Source organism: Carcharhinus amblyrhynchos, chromosome 19 (genome assembly GCF_965287045.1).
Source record: "Carcharhinus amblyrhynchos chromosome 19, sCarAmb.v2.hapA, whole genome shotgun sequence".
Taxonomy (NCBI): domain Eukaryota; kingdom Metazoa; phylum Chordata; class Chondrichthyes; order Carcharhiniformes; family Carcharhinidae; genus Carcharhinus; species Carcharhinus amblyrhynchos.
The window spans coordinates 5,713,199-5,725,982 of record NC_137342.1 but is presented as its reverse complement, the minus strand read 5'-3'; the positions used below and the strand labels follow the sequence as shown (position 1 = coordinate 5,725,982).

The window sequence follows — 12,784 nt, the reverse complement described above, 5'->3', positions numbered from 1 at the left end:
AACAACAAAAATCACACATTATTGGACACACACACACACATGCTTTCGCTCATGAAGGTTTCTCAGCACACAATCTCTGCAGCGTTTAACCTCACTTTCATTCGATCTTAACAAGTTAAAACTGAAATGAAAGTAGAATATTCAATAAAAATAAAGGAAATAGGTTAAAAAGCAATCTTCATTCTTCAAAACTGTCATTAAAACTCAAATTATCAGGTAATTATCTGTAATTTTCCACAGCTTCAAATAGTTTAAACCCAGTGTAAAGCATCCTATTTTATTATCCCAGAATCACCACTCTCCCACCATACTGTATAATCATAGAACCCCTACAGTGTAGGAGAAGGCCACTCAGCCCATCGAGTCTGCACCGACTTTCTGACAGAGTATCTTACCCAGACCCTCTCCCCGTAACCCCACATGTTTACCATGGCTAAAGCATCTAACGGGGAAATTTATCATGACCAATCCACTAACCCACACGTCTTTCAGACTGTGGAAGGAAACGGGAGCACCCGGAGGAAACCCGCGTGGACATGGGGAGAATGTGCAAAGTCCGACACAGGCAGTGACCCGAGGCGGGGTTTGAACCCAGGTCCCTGTGAGGCAGCAGTGCTAACCCACTGTGCCATCAAACCTGGGTCCCTGGCGCTGTGAGGCAGCAGTGCTAACCCACTGTGTCACCGTGCTGCTGGGAATCGAACCCGGGTCCCTGGCGCTGTGAGGCAGCAGTGCTAACCCACTGTGCCACCGGGGAATCGAACCCGGGTCCCTGGCGCTGTGAGGCAGCAGTGCTAACCTACTGTGCTACCGGGGAATCGAACCCGGGTCCCTGGCGCTGTGAGGCAGCAGTGCTAACCCACTGTGCCACCGGGGAATCGAACCCGGGTCCCTGGCGCTGTGAGGCAGCAGTGCTAACCCACTGTGCCACCGGGGAATCGAACCCGGGTCCCTGGCACTGTGAGGCAGCAGTGCTAACCTACTGTGCTACCGGGGAATCGAACCCGGGTCCCTGGCGCTGTGAGGCAGCAGCGCTAACCCACTGTGCCACCGTGCTGCCTCAGATAAAGTGGTTGCTCGAACAACTGCTCTTTGAAAATACAGCGACATACGTTGAACTTTAAAAGAACTTAACAGAACCAGACCACAGGGGATTACCTAAACTTGGACAAGGAAAATCTCTCCGAGACTGCCCCACACGCAAACAGCAACTTGCGTTTTCCTTATCAACTCTCCCTCCAACTCTCCTCGAATAGAACTAGTGTTTTAATGATGCGTTCCGAATGCAGTCATTCAGACTCTTTTCCAGGCTGTTAGTCAGCTTTATACAAACGTGCGTTTTATCATTGTCCTGAGTCTTCCATCGTGCTTGCTGTGCAGAGGTGGCGCAGTGGTTAGCACAGCTGTCTCACAGCACCAAGGACCCGTGTTCAATACCCGGCTCGGGTCACTGTGTGTGTGTGTGTGTGTGTGTGTGTGTGAGTGAGAGTTTGCACGTTCTCTCCGTGTCGGCGTGGGTTTCCTCCGGGTGCTCTGGTTTCAGGGTTAGGTGGTTTGGCTGTGCTAAATTGCCCCTTTTTTTTTGTCGGGACTGGCTGGGCTAAATGCATGGGGTTGTGGGGATGGGGCCTGGGAGGGATTGTGGTCAGTTGCAGCCTCGATGGGCCGAATGGCCTCTTTCTGCACTGCAGGGATTCTAGGTGTGCTTGTAGAAAGTTTTTGCACCTCCAATTAGTTGACGATATTTCTGGGTGAGGTGAAGGGACATGGTCCCTGCCTCTCTCCGCTCTGTGACATCCTCACTGCCCACCGTCCCCTTTTATTTTGGTGCGGAGGGTCCCCCTGGAGTTCTTTGTGTTGTAAGGGAGGGTTTGAGCTGCCTCTCTTTGCGCTGTAAGCCCTGCTTTGGTGGGCTTCACTGGCATGGAGGTTCCACGGAATTATCATCATGTGGGGGGATTATCCCAGGGATCAGGCCTGTCCCCGCACTTGCTGGCTTCATCTGTCATATCGTCCTGATCTATATCCCTGTCCAATAAGCCCCTCTGAACTGCCAAAGGAGACTTATTACTGCCTCCTTGATCCTTAACATCTCGTTCCTTTGAGCTGAGAGTTACAAAGTTCACTTGACCATCTCCCTCTGGCATTTTGTACAGTCAGTATCTGTTTCTGTTCTGTTTGACTTGTGTAGGAGTTTCACAGCAGCCGTCACACCTCTAGCTCCGTCTCCCCAATCCTCCGGTGACCCGCGTCTGTTTCTCACACAGCTCTTGCTGTCTCTCGAGTTGCGTCTGAGATTGACTCGTACGTAACACTCGCATTTCAATCCTTTGCTCAGACGCTAAGGAAATCGAACAAGCCGCCAACCACCTCCTCGAGGGGCAGTCAATGCCGGCCCAGCCACACCCCATTAACGGGTAGATAAATAAAACTCTCAGGACTATTGCTTCACACGCAGGGGTGAGAATATTCTGATGCCCAGCTTTCAAAGCTGAGTTCTGAACCAGCAATGATCGCAATAATTTATTTTTAGACGGTTGATGCCATTGTATATCGTCCGTCCCCGGTTAAGGCTGGGGAGTCCTTTCTCCCCCCCCTTTGCAATGTGTTTTTAATGCCGTTTCCTCCCTTCTCTCCTGCAGCCTCACTGACCGGTTCCCTGAAATGGCCCAGCTCGTCACGACAGCTACCCAGCAATTTGAGACTCCTTCAGAACCCGCTGATCTCAGGCTTTAACCCCGAGGGCATCTACGTCTAGCCCTGCACCCGCGAGGCCGTCTCGCGGGCTTCAAAGGGAGCGTAAACTGCGAGCGTCTCGCCGGATGATGGATAACCACTTGTCTCGTTGAGTTTGCTGTGCCTGGCGCGATGGCAGCCTGTATTACTTGAGCCATATAACTAGCGAGCCATGCCTGGGGTGGGGGGGGGAGATGAAACTGTTGGAAACGCTGATCAAATTGCAGCGAGAACGGACTGTGCAGAAATCTACCAGGAGCGGTCACCACTCGCCGAGTCTTCGAGAGGCAAAGTTGTTCACTTTGTGATTCTCGCGTTCAAATGGTAAAGGAGTGGGAAGCCTGGGACACTGGGCGCTGCTGGATCCATTACTTCCTTATTGACCCAACAACTGCTCATCCAGAGTGGCTTTAAAATTCCCGATCCTTCCAGCCAGACTCGTTTCAAACTGAGGGAGTCGTTCAGAAATAAGTGGTAAAAATTCCCGTGGAGATATTTAAAAATTGGACCTGATACGTTTAAGCTTCACCTGCGTGTGTTGTGTGGTCACAGAAGAATACTACACCCTGTGGCCTGTTTTGTTTTAAAAGTCTGTCTTCCTCGTGCACTGTATAACGATGATGGAAATGTAAAGAACTTTGTTTGAAAAAGGACACTGGGTATTTACCCCTAATCTCTCGTTCCAGAATGCTAAATATCCAATCCTGTCTGGAACATCTGAAAGTGCTGGCTTTTCTTTTTACTCTGTTCTTTAAGTTACCGAGCTGATGCTCAGAATGGCCTGGGCAAACCCAAATCTGTTCCTTCCTTGCTGCAAAAATCAAATTCAAAATCCCGGTTCCCACGTCCACGTTCCACGCTGACAAGGAAAGGCATTGCACCTGATCTCGGGCTTTATCCAAGTGAAAGGGTGGGTGGCACAGTGGTTAACGCTGCTGCCTCACAACAGCCGTGATGTGGAGATGCCGGCGTCGGACTGGGGTAAACACAGTAAGAGGTCTCACAACACCAGGTTAAAGTCCAACAGATTTATTTGGTGGTAAATGCCACAAGCTTTCAGAGCACTGTTCCTTTCGTAGGTGAGTGGAGAGTTCTGCTCACAAACAGGATATATAAAGATACACACTTTACAGAATACTGATTAGAATGCGAGTCTTTACAGCTAATCTGCTATTCAAGTCTTAAAGATGCAGACAATGTGAGCGGAGATAGCATTAAGCATAGGGTAAAGAGATTGCGTTGTCTCCAAACACTTGCCTGAACTTACAACATCTCACTTACTGGAGACAATACACATCTCTTTACCCTATGCTTAATGCTATCTCCACTCCCATTGTCCGCACCTTTAAGACTTGATTAGCTGTAAAGACTCACATTCTAATCAGTATTCTGTGAACTGTGTGTATCTTTATATGCCCTGTTTCTGATCAGAACTCTCCACTCACCTGACGAAGGAGCAGCGTTCCAAAAGCTTGTGGCGTTTACTACCAAATAAACCTGTTGGACTTTAACCTGGTGTTGTGAGACTTCTTACTGTCCTCACAACAGCACCGGGAACCCGAGTCCAGCCCGGTGGCACAATGATTAGCACTGCTTCCTCACGGCTCAAGAGACCTAGGTTCGATTTCCAGTTTGGGTCTCTGCCTGTGTGGAGTTTGCACGTTCTCCCCGTGTCTGCGTGGGTTTCCTCTGAGTGCTCCAGTTTCCTCCCACAGTCCAAAGATGTGCAGGATAGGTTGATTGGCCGTGCTAAATTGCTCCTTAGTGTCCTGGGATGCGAAGGTTGGAGGGATTAGTGGAGTAAACGTGTGGGGTGATGGGGACAGGGTCTGGATGGGATTGTTGTCAGTGCAAGCTCGATGGGCCACATAGCCTCCTTCTGCACTGTAGAGTTTCTATGGTTCAACTCTGGCCTAGAGTGACTGTGGAGTTTGCATGTTCTCCCCATGTCTGCGTGCTCTGGTTTTCTCCCACACTCCCAAAAGTATGTGGGTTTGGTGTATTGGCCATGCTAAATTGCTCCTCAGTGTCAGGGGAGTTAGCAGGGTCGATACTTGGGGTTACGGGGCTAGAGTGGGGTTGTTGTCAGTGCCTTTATTTGAGCTGTCAGGATTCTGCGATAGACGGGAGAGGCTTGAGTTTTGCATTAAGACTTGTAAGCTCCGGGCTGGTCCCTGCTCGGTTCCTGCTGTGGATTGTTGTATTACACAGAGCCTGGCAACACCACCACACACCAACAGGAGGAGTTCCCTCTGCAGACAATGGACAGGAATTCATATGAAAAGTGATTTTTCTTTTGCTGTGGGGTCTCAGTAAGTGAATGCACGAAAGCCTTTGGCTGAAAACCCAGCTTGCAAAGTCCAGTGAGTGAGCCAGGCACCCACAACCACGTTCATTATGAACAAGAATCCTCATTATTGATGAGTGGGAATGTCTATTTTACATATCTGAGTGAATCTGTGGAGAAATGTGGCTGTCTGTTAGGGGGGGGTTTACTTACTGGCTACAGTAAGGGAGACTCGCGGGATTCCAGCAATTCCCATAACAGCAAACAAAATATTTAGATTGTATTTTTGTCTACACTTTAGTGTATATTGGTATGTACAATTAATATAAGATTCATGTTTAATAATGTCTCTTTTTATATTATGCCAAGTGATCAAAATGCGCAGGGAGAAGGCGTGTTATTTTTGTCACTATCTGGGAAGGCGACAGCAAACGCAGTCAGAACAATCATTCTATAAATCCTATTTATTAAGTATTGTTGCTCTGAATTATACAAAAGACTTGAGTCACTCTATATAGATTCAAAGGCAAGCTTGCAATTATCGCTAAATCAATGCAAAGTGTTAATATTCAGTATTATAAAGGTGCAAAGAAATGTACTGTAAAACAGAACTGATTTTTATCATGTTTTCTTTACTCTTATCGTTGCTTTTAAACACAATATTGTGAATTTTAAACGCAATTGTTCTGAACTGTAATATTCTGCTAATGTGAAACGCAGAGTACAATAAAGTTCACGTTCATTGAATGATCATCGAAGACTGCCTTAGTGCTTTAAGTGTCAGTCACTTCTTACATGCTAGGGAATGTCGAAAGATGGTTAGGTTCTCTCTTGTTGGAAGTGGTCATCGCCTGGTGTTTGCGTTGCTCGCTTACACACTTATTAGCCTGGATGTTGTCCAGGCCTTGCTGCACTTAGGCATGAATACAGCACGGTGGTTAGCACTGTTGCTTTACCGTGTCAGGGACCCGAGTTTGATTCCTGGCTTGGTTCACTGTGCGGACTTTGCGCATTCTCCCCGTGTCTGTGTGGGTTTCCTCCAGGTGCTCCGGTTTCCTCCCACACTGTATTTAGAACAAAGAACAACACAGCACGGGAAACAGGCCCTTCGGCCCAACGAGCCCACGCCGCCCATTTTAACATTGAGTGCCCTCCTCTACCCATGACCTTTGTCTATGCCTATTGGGGAAGATTGAGGGGAGACTAATTTAGGGACAATTTGTTACACCAATCAGCCTAAGAGCATGTTTTTGGGGTGTGGGAGGAAACCGGAGCACCCGGAGAAAACCCACGCAAGCACGGGGAGAATGTGCAAACTCCCGCAGACACTGGCCCAAATCCATGTATCTGCACAGCAAATAGTGATAGTCACTGAGCTGTCATGTTGCCTGTCAGTTGGTCCAGTTTAAGCGTACACTAACAATGTGAAGCACTAGGCTAGTCTCGAAGCAACATCCAAGAGCAGCCCTCTCACGACCCACCGCGTGTATGCCCTTCGTTGGACAACAAGGCGGACCGAAAACACTCTGGAAAAACATGCTGGTTAGGTGCATTGACCATACTAAGTTTGCCCTCAGTGTACCCAAACAGGCGCTAGAGTGTAGCGACTAGCGGAATTTCACAGTAACTTCATTGCAGTGTTGGAAGGAATAATGCAGGGAGGAGTTACATGATAAAAGGTAGACCAATTAAGAGTATAGAAATGCAGAGGGACCTGGGAGTGCAAGTGCACAAGTCTCTGAAGGTGGCAACTCAGGTGGAGAAGGTTGCGAAGAAAGCTTATGGAATGCTAGCCTTTATAGGAAGGGGTATAGAGTATAAGCGCTGCCGTCTAATGCTTCAGTTGTACAGAACATTGGTTAGGCCGCATTTGGAGTACTGCGTCCAGTTCTGGTCACCTTACTACCGGAAGGACGTGGAGACTCTGGAGAGAGTGCAGAGGAGGTTTACCAGGATGTTGCCTGGTATGGAAGGACTGGGATATGGGGAAAGATTGGGTAAACTGGGGCTTTTCTCCTTAGAAAGATGGAGATTAAGGGGGGATCTGATAGAGGTGTATAAAATAACGAAGGGTATAGATAGAGTCAACAGTGACAGGCTTTTTCCTAGATTGGAGACAAATATCACAAGGGATCACGAGCTAAGGGTGAGGGGGGAGAAGTATAATATGGATACTAGAGGGAGGTTTTTCACACAGAGGGTCGTGGGGGTATGGAACGCACTACCAAGTAAGGTGGTGGAGGCAGGCACACTGGACTTGTTTAAGGTTTACTTAGATACATGAGTGAAACAGGGATGGAGGGTTATATAAGACAGTTTTAAAAAGGGTCAGAGCCTCGGGACGATACTGGAAATGTAATACTACATATTAATGTTTTGTCTCTTTTAATCCGCAGGTGTGTCGGTCCACCTTGTTGTCAAACGAGGAGCATGCACATGGTGGGTCGTGCGTGGGCTGTTCTTGGATGTTTCGAGAGTAGCCTAGTACTTTGCGTCGTTTGTGAACGCTTAAACCTGGACCAGCAGATGGGCACCACAACAGCTCAGTGACTATCACTGATTGCTGTGCGGATACATGGATTTGGGTCGGTGTCTGTGGGAGTTTGCACATTCTCCCCGTGGATGCGTGGGTTTTCTCCGGGTGCTCCGGTTTCCTCCCACACCCCAAAGATGTGCTTTTAGGCTGATTGGTGTACCAAATTGACGCTACACTATTCTCCCCTGACGGGCAAGGTAGGTGTAGGAAAATGCTTTGTTAAAATGGCGGCGCGGGCTCGTTGGGCCGAAGGGCCTGTTTCCCGTGCTGTGTTGTTCTTTGTTCTTTGTTAATGTAAGCTTGCTTGTGACACTGATAAATAAACTTAAAATTTACATCTGCAGATCATATTTTAAAAATGCACTTAAGGTGAGAGGGGGATGTTCAAAGGAGATGTGTGAAGGAGTGTGTTTTTTTTTACACAGTGTGGTACGTGTCTGGAACATGTTTCCGGGGTGTATTGGTGAACCAGATGGATTTTTACGACAATCGGTGATAGTTTTAGGGTAGCCATTACTGAGCCTAGGACTACAGGCAGGTACGATAGGGTCATTTAAGGGGCTTTTAGTAAGCACGTGAATATGCAAGGAATACAGGAATATGGACCAAAGGGAGGCAGAAGGAATTAGTTTAATTTGACGTCATGTTCGGCATAGCATGGTTCCTGTGCTGCACATAAGAACATAAGAAATAGGAGCAGGAGTAGGCCATCTAGCCCTTCGAGCCTGCCCCGCCATTCAATAAGATCATGGCTGATCTGAAGTGGATCAATTCCACTTTCCCGCCTCTCCCCATAACCCTTAATCCCCCTGTCTATCAGAAACCTATCTACCCGTGACTTAAATATATTCAGCGAGGCAGCCTCCACCACTTCAACGGGCAGAGAATTCCAGAGATTCACCACCCTTTGAGTGAAGAAGTTCCTCCTCAACTCTGATCTAAACTGCCCCCCACCCTTATCTCGAGGCTGTGCCCTCTAGTCCTGCTGTCCTTTCTAAGCGAAACTGTTCCATCATAGTGTCCCAGGCCTAACCATCTTCAGCTGCTTCATCAATGTCCTCCCTCTATCGTAAGGTTCACTAGCATTGCCATCACTGAATCCCCCACTCTAGGGATTACCGTTGACCAAAGGCTGAACTGGAGTAGCCATATAAATAGTGACTACAAGAACAGATCTGAAATCCTACTGCAAGTAACTCACTTCCTTACCCGCCACCCCCACCATCCCCCCCACCCCCCAACCAAACCTGTCCACAAGTCAGGAGTGTAATGGAATTCTCTCCACTTCCCCGAATGAGTGCAGCTCTAACGAGAAACTTGACACCAAGTTTCGCTGACACTATCCAGGAGAAAGCAGCCCACTTGATTGGCACGCCATTGGCACCCCATTCAACCCCTCTACCACAGTGACAGCAGTGTGAACTATCTACAAGATAAGAAAGCCCACCAATGCCTCTACTTGCTTCAGAAGACTAAGGAAATTTGGCCTGTCAACTACGAATCTCACCAAGTTTTAAGATGCACCATAGAAAGCATTCTTTCTGGTTGTACCATAGGTTGGTATGGCTCCGAAGACTGCAAGGAACTACAGAAGGTCGTGAATGTAGCCCAGTCCATCACACAAACCAGCCTCCCATCCAGTGACTCTGTCTACACTTCCCGCTGCCTCGGCAAAGCAGCCAGCATATTTAAGGACCCCCACACACCTCGGACATTCTCTCTTCCGCCTTCTTTCTTCGGGGAGAAAGATACAAAAGTCTGAAGTCAAGTACTAACTGACTCAAGAACCACTCCTTCTCTGCTGCTGTCAGACTTTTGAATGGACTTACCTTACATTAGAACATAGAACATAGAACACTACAGCACAAACAGGCCCTTCGGCCCACGAGTTGCGCCGATCACATCAACACCTTTCTATAACCCCCAATCCCATAAAACCCCATATACTCATCCAGAAGTCTTTTAAAAGACCCCAGCGAGTTCGCCTCCACCACCACTGACGGCAGCCGATTCCATTCACTCACCACCCTCTGAGTGAAAAACTTACCCCTAACATCACTTCTGTACTTTCCTCCCTGCACCTTAAACCTGTGTCCTCTCGTAGCGACCATTTCAACCCGGGGAAATAGCCTCTGAGAATCCACCCCATCTATTCCTCTCAACATTTTATAAACCTCTATCAGGTCGCCTCTCAGCCTACGTCTCTCCAGGGAAAAGAGACCCAGTTCCCTCAACCTAACTTCATAAGGCATGCCTCCCAGTCCAGGCAACATCCTTGTAAATCTCCTCTGTACCCTTTCAATAGCTTCTACGTCTTTCCTATAGTGAGGCGACCAGAAGTTAAGTTGATCTTTCTCTACACCCTAGCCATGACTGTAACACTACATTCTGCACTCTCTTGTTTCCTTCTCTATGAACAATATGTTATGTCTGTATAGCGTGTAAGAGACAATACTTTTCGTTGTGTGATAATACATGTGACAATAATAAATCAAATCAATATTTTATGTACCAGGTATGACGCCAACCAGTGAACAGTTTGCCCCCGACACTCATCGATTCCAGTTTCACTCGGGCTCCTTGATGCTGCACTCGGTCAAATGCAGCCTTGATGTTAAGGGCAGTCACTCTCACCTCACCTCTGAAATTCAGCTGTTTTGTCCGTGTTTGAACCAAGGCTGTAATGAGGTCAGGAGCTGAGTGACCCTTATGTTAAATAAGGTTCATTAGCAATTGGGACATCCCTGGTAATGTATAAGGATGTGGTATGATAATAATGTTTTTGCTCTTTTAATTCACAGGTTTTAAGTCGGTCCGCCTTGTTGTCCAACGAGGGGCATACACGCGATGGGTCGTACTGGGGCTGCTCTTGGTTGTTCGAGATTGGCCTAGTGCTTCATGTTGTTAGTGTGTGCCTAAACTGGACCAGATACTGGGCAAGACGACAGCTCAGTGACTATCACTGTTTGCTGTGCAGACACATGGATTTGGGCCGGTGTCTGTGGGAGTTTGCACATTCTCCCCGTGCTTGCGTGGGTTTTCTCCGGGTGCTCCGGTTTCCTCCCACACCCCAAAGATGTGCTGTTAGGCTGATTGGAAGCAATAAACTGTCCCTAAATCAATTTCCCTCAATGTGGATTGCCATAAAACAATAGATAAGGGTCATGGGTGGAGGGGGGGACTGGTAATGTTAAAATGGCGGGGTGGGCTCGTTGGGCCGAAGGGCCTGTTTCCCGGGCTGTTTTTGTTCTTTGTTCTTTGAAACCCAAACTGGGGGTCACGGAGCAGATTGTTTGTATTCACAAAGTATGATTGCCTCCAGTTATGACAGACACAGACTGCATTGCTGTACAGACAGTTTAACTCTTTATTAATGGCCTACTGGCTTCATTCTCATTTACTTTCTCGTAGGATGTGCCAAAGTCAGCATTTGTTGTCCATCCCTAATTGCCCTTGGACTGAGTACCCCAGTTGGCCATTTCAGAGGGCAGTTGAGAGTCAACCACATCGCTGTGGGCCTGGAGTCACGTGTAAGTTGGGCCGGATAAGGACGGCAGATTTCCTTCCCTAAAGGGTATTAACGAACCGGATCGGGTTCTTCCGATGATCGACAATACCATTACTCAGCACAGTCATCATTTCAATTCCAGATTTTTAATTAATTGAATTTAAATTCTGCCAACTATCTTGGCGGGATTTGAACCTGAATGCCCAGAGCATTCGCCTGATCCTCTGGATTTGTGGTTCAGTGACAGCTTCGAGCTTCTGATTCCTAAGTATTTGAAATTTGCCTACGCAAATTTAACCCCTTCATCCTAGACGGTTTCCACAAGGTTGGCTTGAGTGTGGAAGATTTAGGAGTGACCTCATAAAAGTGCTTAAAATGATAGATGGATTTGACAGGATAAATCCTGAGGAGGTGTTTCGTCAGGAGGGATTACTGAACATGGAGCCGCAATGTTATATGCGTGGCCCAGTGGTTAGCACTGCTGCCTCACAGTAAGAAACCCCACAACTCTCGGGACAGCCTGTCCCAAAAGCTTGCGGCTTTTGCTCCAAATAAACCTCTTTGGGCTTTAAACTAATGTCGTGGGATTTCTTTCTGTTTTAACCCCAGACCAACGCTGGCATCTCCACGTCATGACTGCCTCGCGGTGCCCAGGGATCCGGGTGGCGACTGGAGATTTTAACAAGTCACTTCATTGCAGTGTTAATGTAAGCCGACTCGTGACACTAATAGACAAATAAATCAATAACTCGGCCTTTCAAAAGCAAAGCAGCTGCGGTTTTTGTTTTACACAGAGGGTGGTGGGTGCCTGTAACTCGCTGCAGGAGGAGGTAGTGGAAGCAGATACGATAGTGAGTTTTAAGGGGCGTCTGGGCAAATCCCATGAATAGGATGGGAACAGAGGGATATGGTCCCCGGTGGGGGGGGTAGTGGGTTTTAGTTCATGGTCAGTGCAGGCTTGGAGGGGGCCACAGGGCCTGTTCCTGCGCTGAAATTTCCTTTATTCCGCGTTCAAAGGCAGGAAGCACTTTCCCAGTTTTCCACAGAAAAGCGTGGTGGGAATCTGGAACGTCCTGTCCTCAGATGGCTGAAAAACCTGACATTTTCAGCATTGGGTCTGACGGTTTTGTTTTGTCGGGGGGGGAAGGATTGGGATTCAGATCCGACATGGTCTGATTGAATGACAGAACAAACCCAAGGGGCTGAATGGTCTCCTCATTACTCAGCTCAAGTAGCTGACCCAAGCGGACAGAATCTTTCAATCATATTTTTCACAAGTTTCAAATCGCAGCCTTGGAGGGCCTGTTCTTATGCTGCATTTTTCTTCATATCACACCAGCTCGTTCAATGTACTGATGAAGAAGGCCCAAACTCCCGGAATCTGTTCTGATAACCAAGACCATGTGGGGCTGGTTTCATTTTAGTAACCTCACCTCAGAATCTCGATATCTTCACACTAAAACCAGGCACAATACCCAAAGACTGACAAACCCCCTGGATTCTACATTCTCAATTGCCTTCCAGATCACCTCAAAATTACTGCTTGTGGATCTTTTATTGATCCTAAGGCCCCCCTCCCCAACCCTAGATCCCCCCCCTCTCGATCAGTAACCATTAGTGTGTTGTGCTAAATCGCACAGATTGCCAATTGTTGTTAAAAAAAAACCCATCTGGTTCATTAGTGTCCTTGAGGGAAGGGAATCTGCCGTCCTTACCC

The 12,784-nt window shown here is 47.7% G+C and overlaps 1 protein-coding gene across 5 annotated transcripts in view; it reads left to right on the top strand.

The window, feature by feature from the left end:
* Nucleotides 1–3,754, top strand: part of rassf8b (Ras association domain family member 8b) — a 129,632-nt gene extending 125,878 nt beyond the window's left edge. For all 5 annotated transcript variants that reach the window (XM_080207183.1, XM_080207184.1, XM_080207186.1 and 2 more), the window contains one exon: nucleotides 2,643–3,754. In XM_080207183.1, coding sequence (XP_080063309.1) covers nucleotides 2,643–2,758 — 116 coding nt within the window. In that variant the 3' untranslated portion in view covers nucleotides 2,759–3,754. The remainder of the gene's footprint in view (nucleotides 1–2,642) is intronic.
* The last annotated feature ends 9,030 nt before the right edge of the window (nucleotides 3,755–12,784 follow it).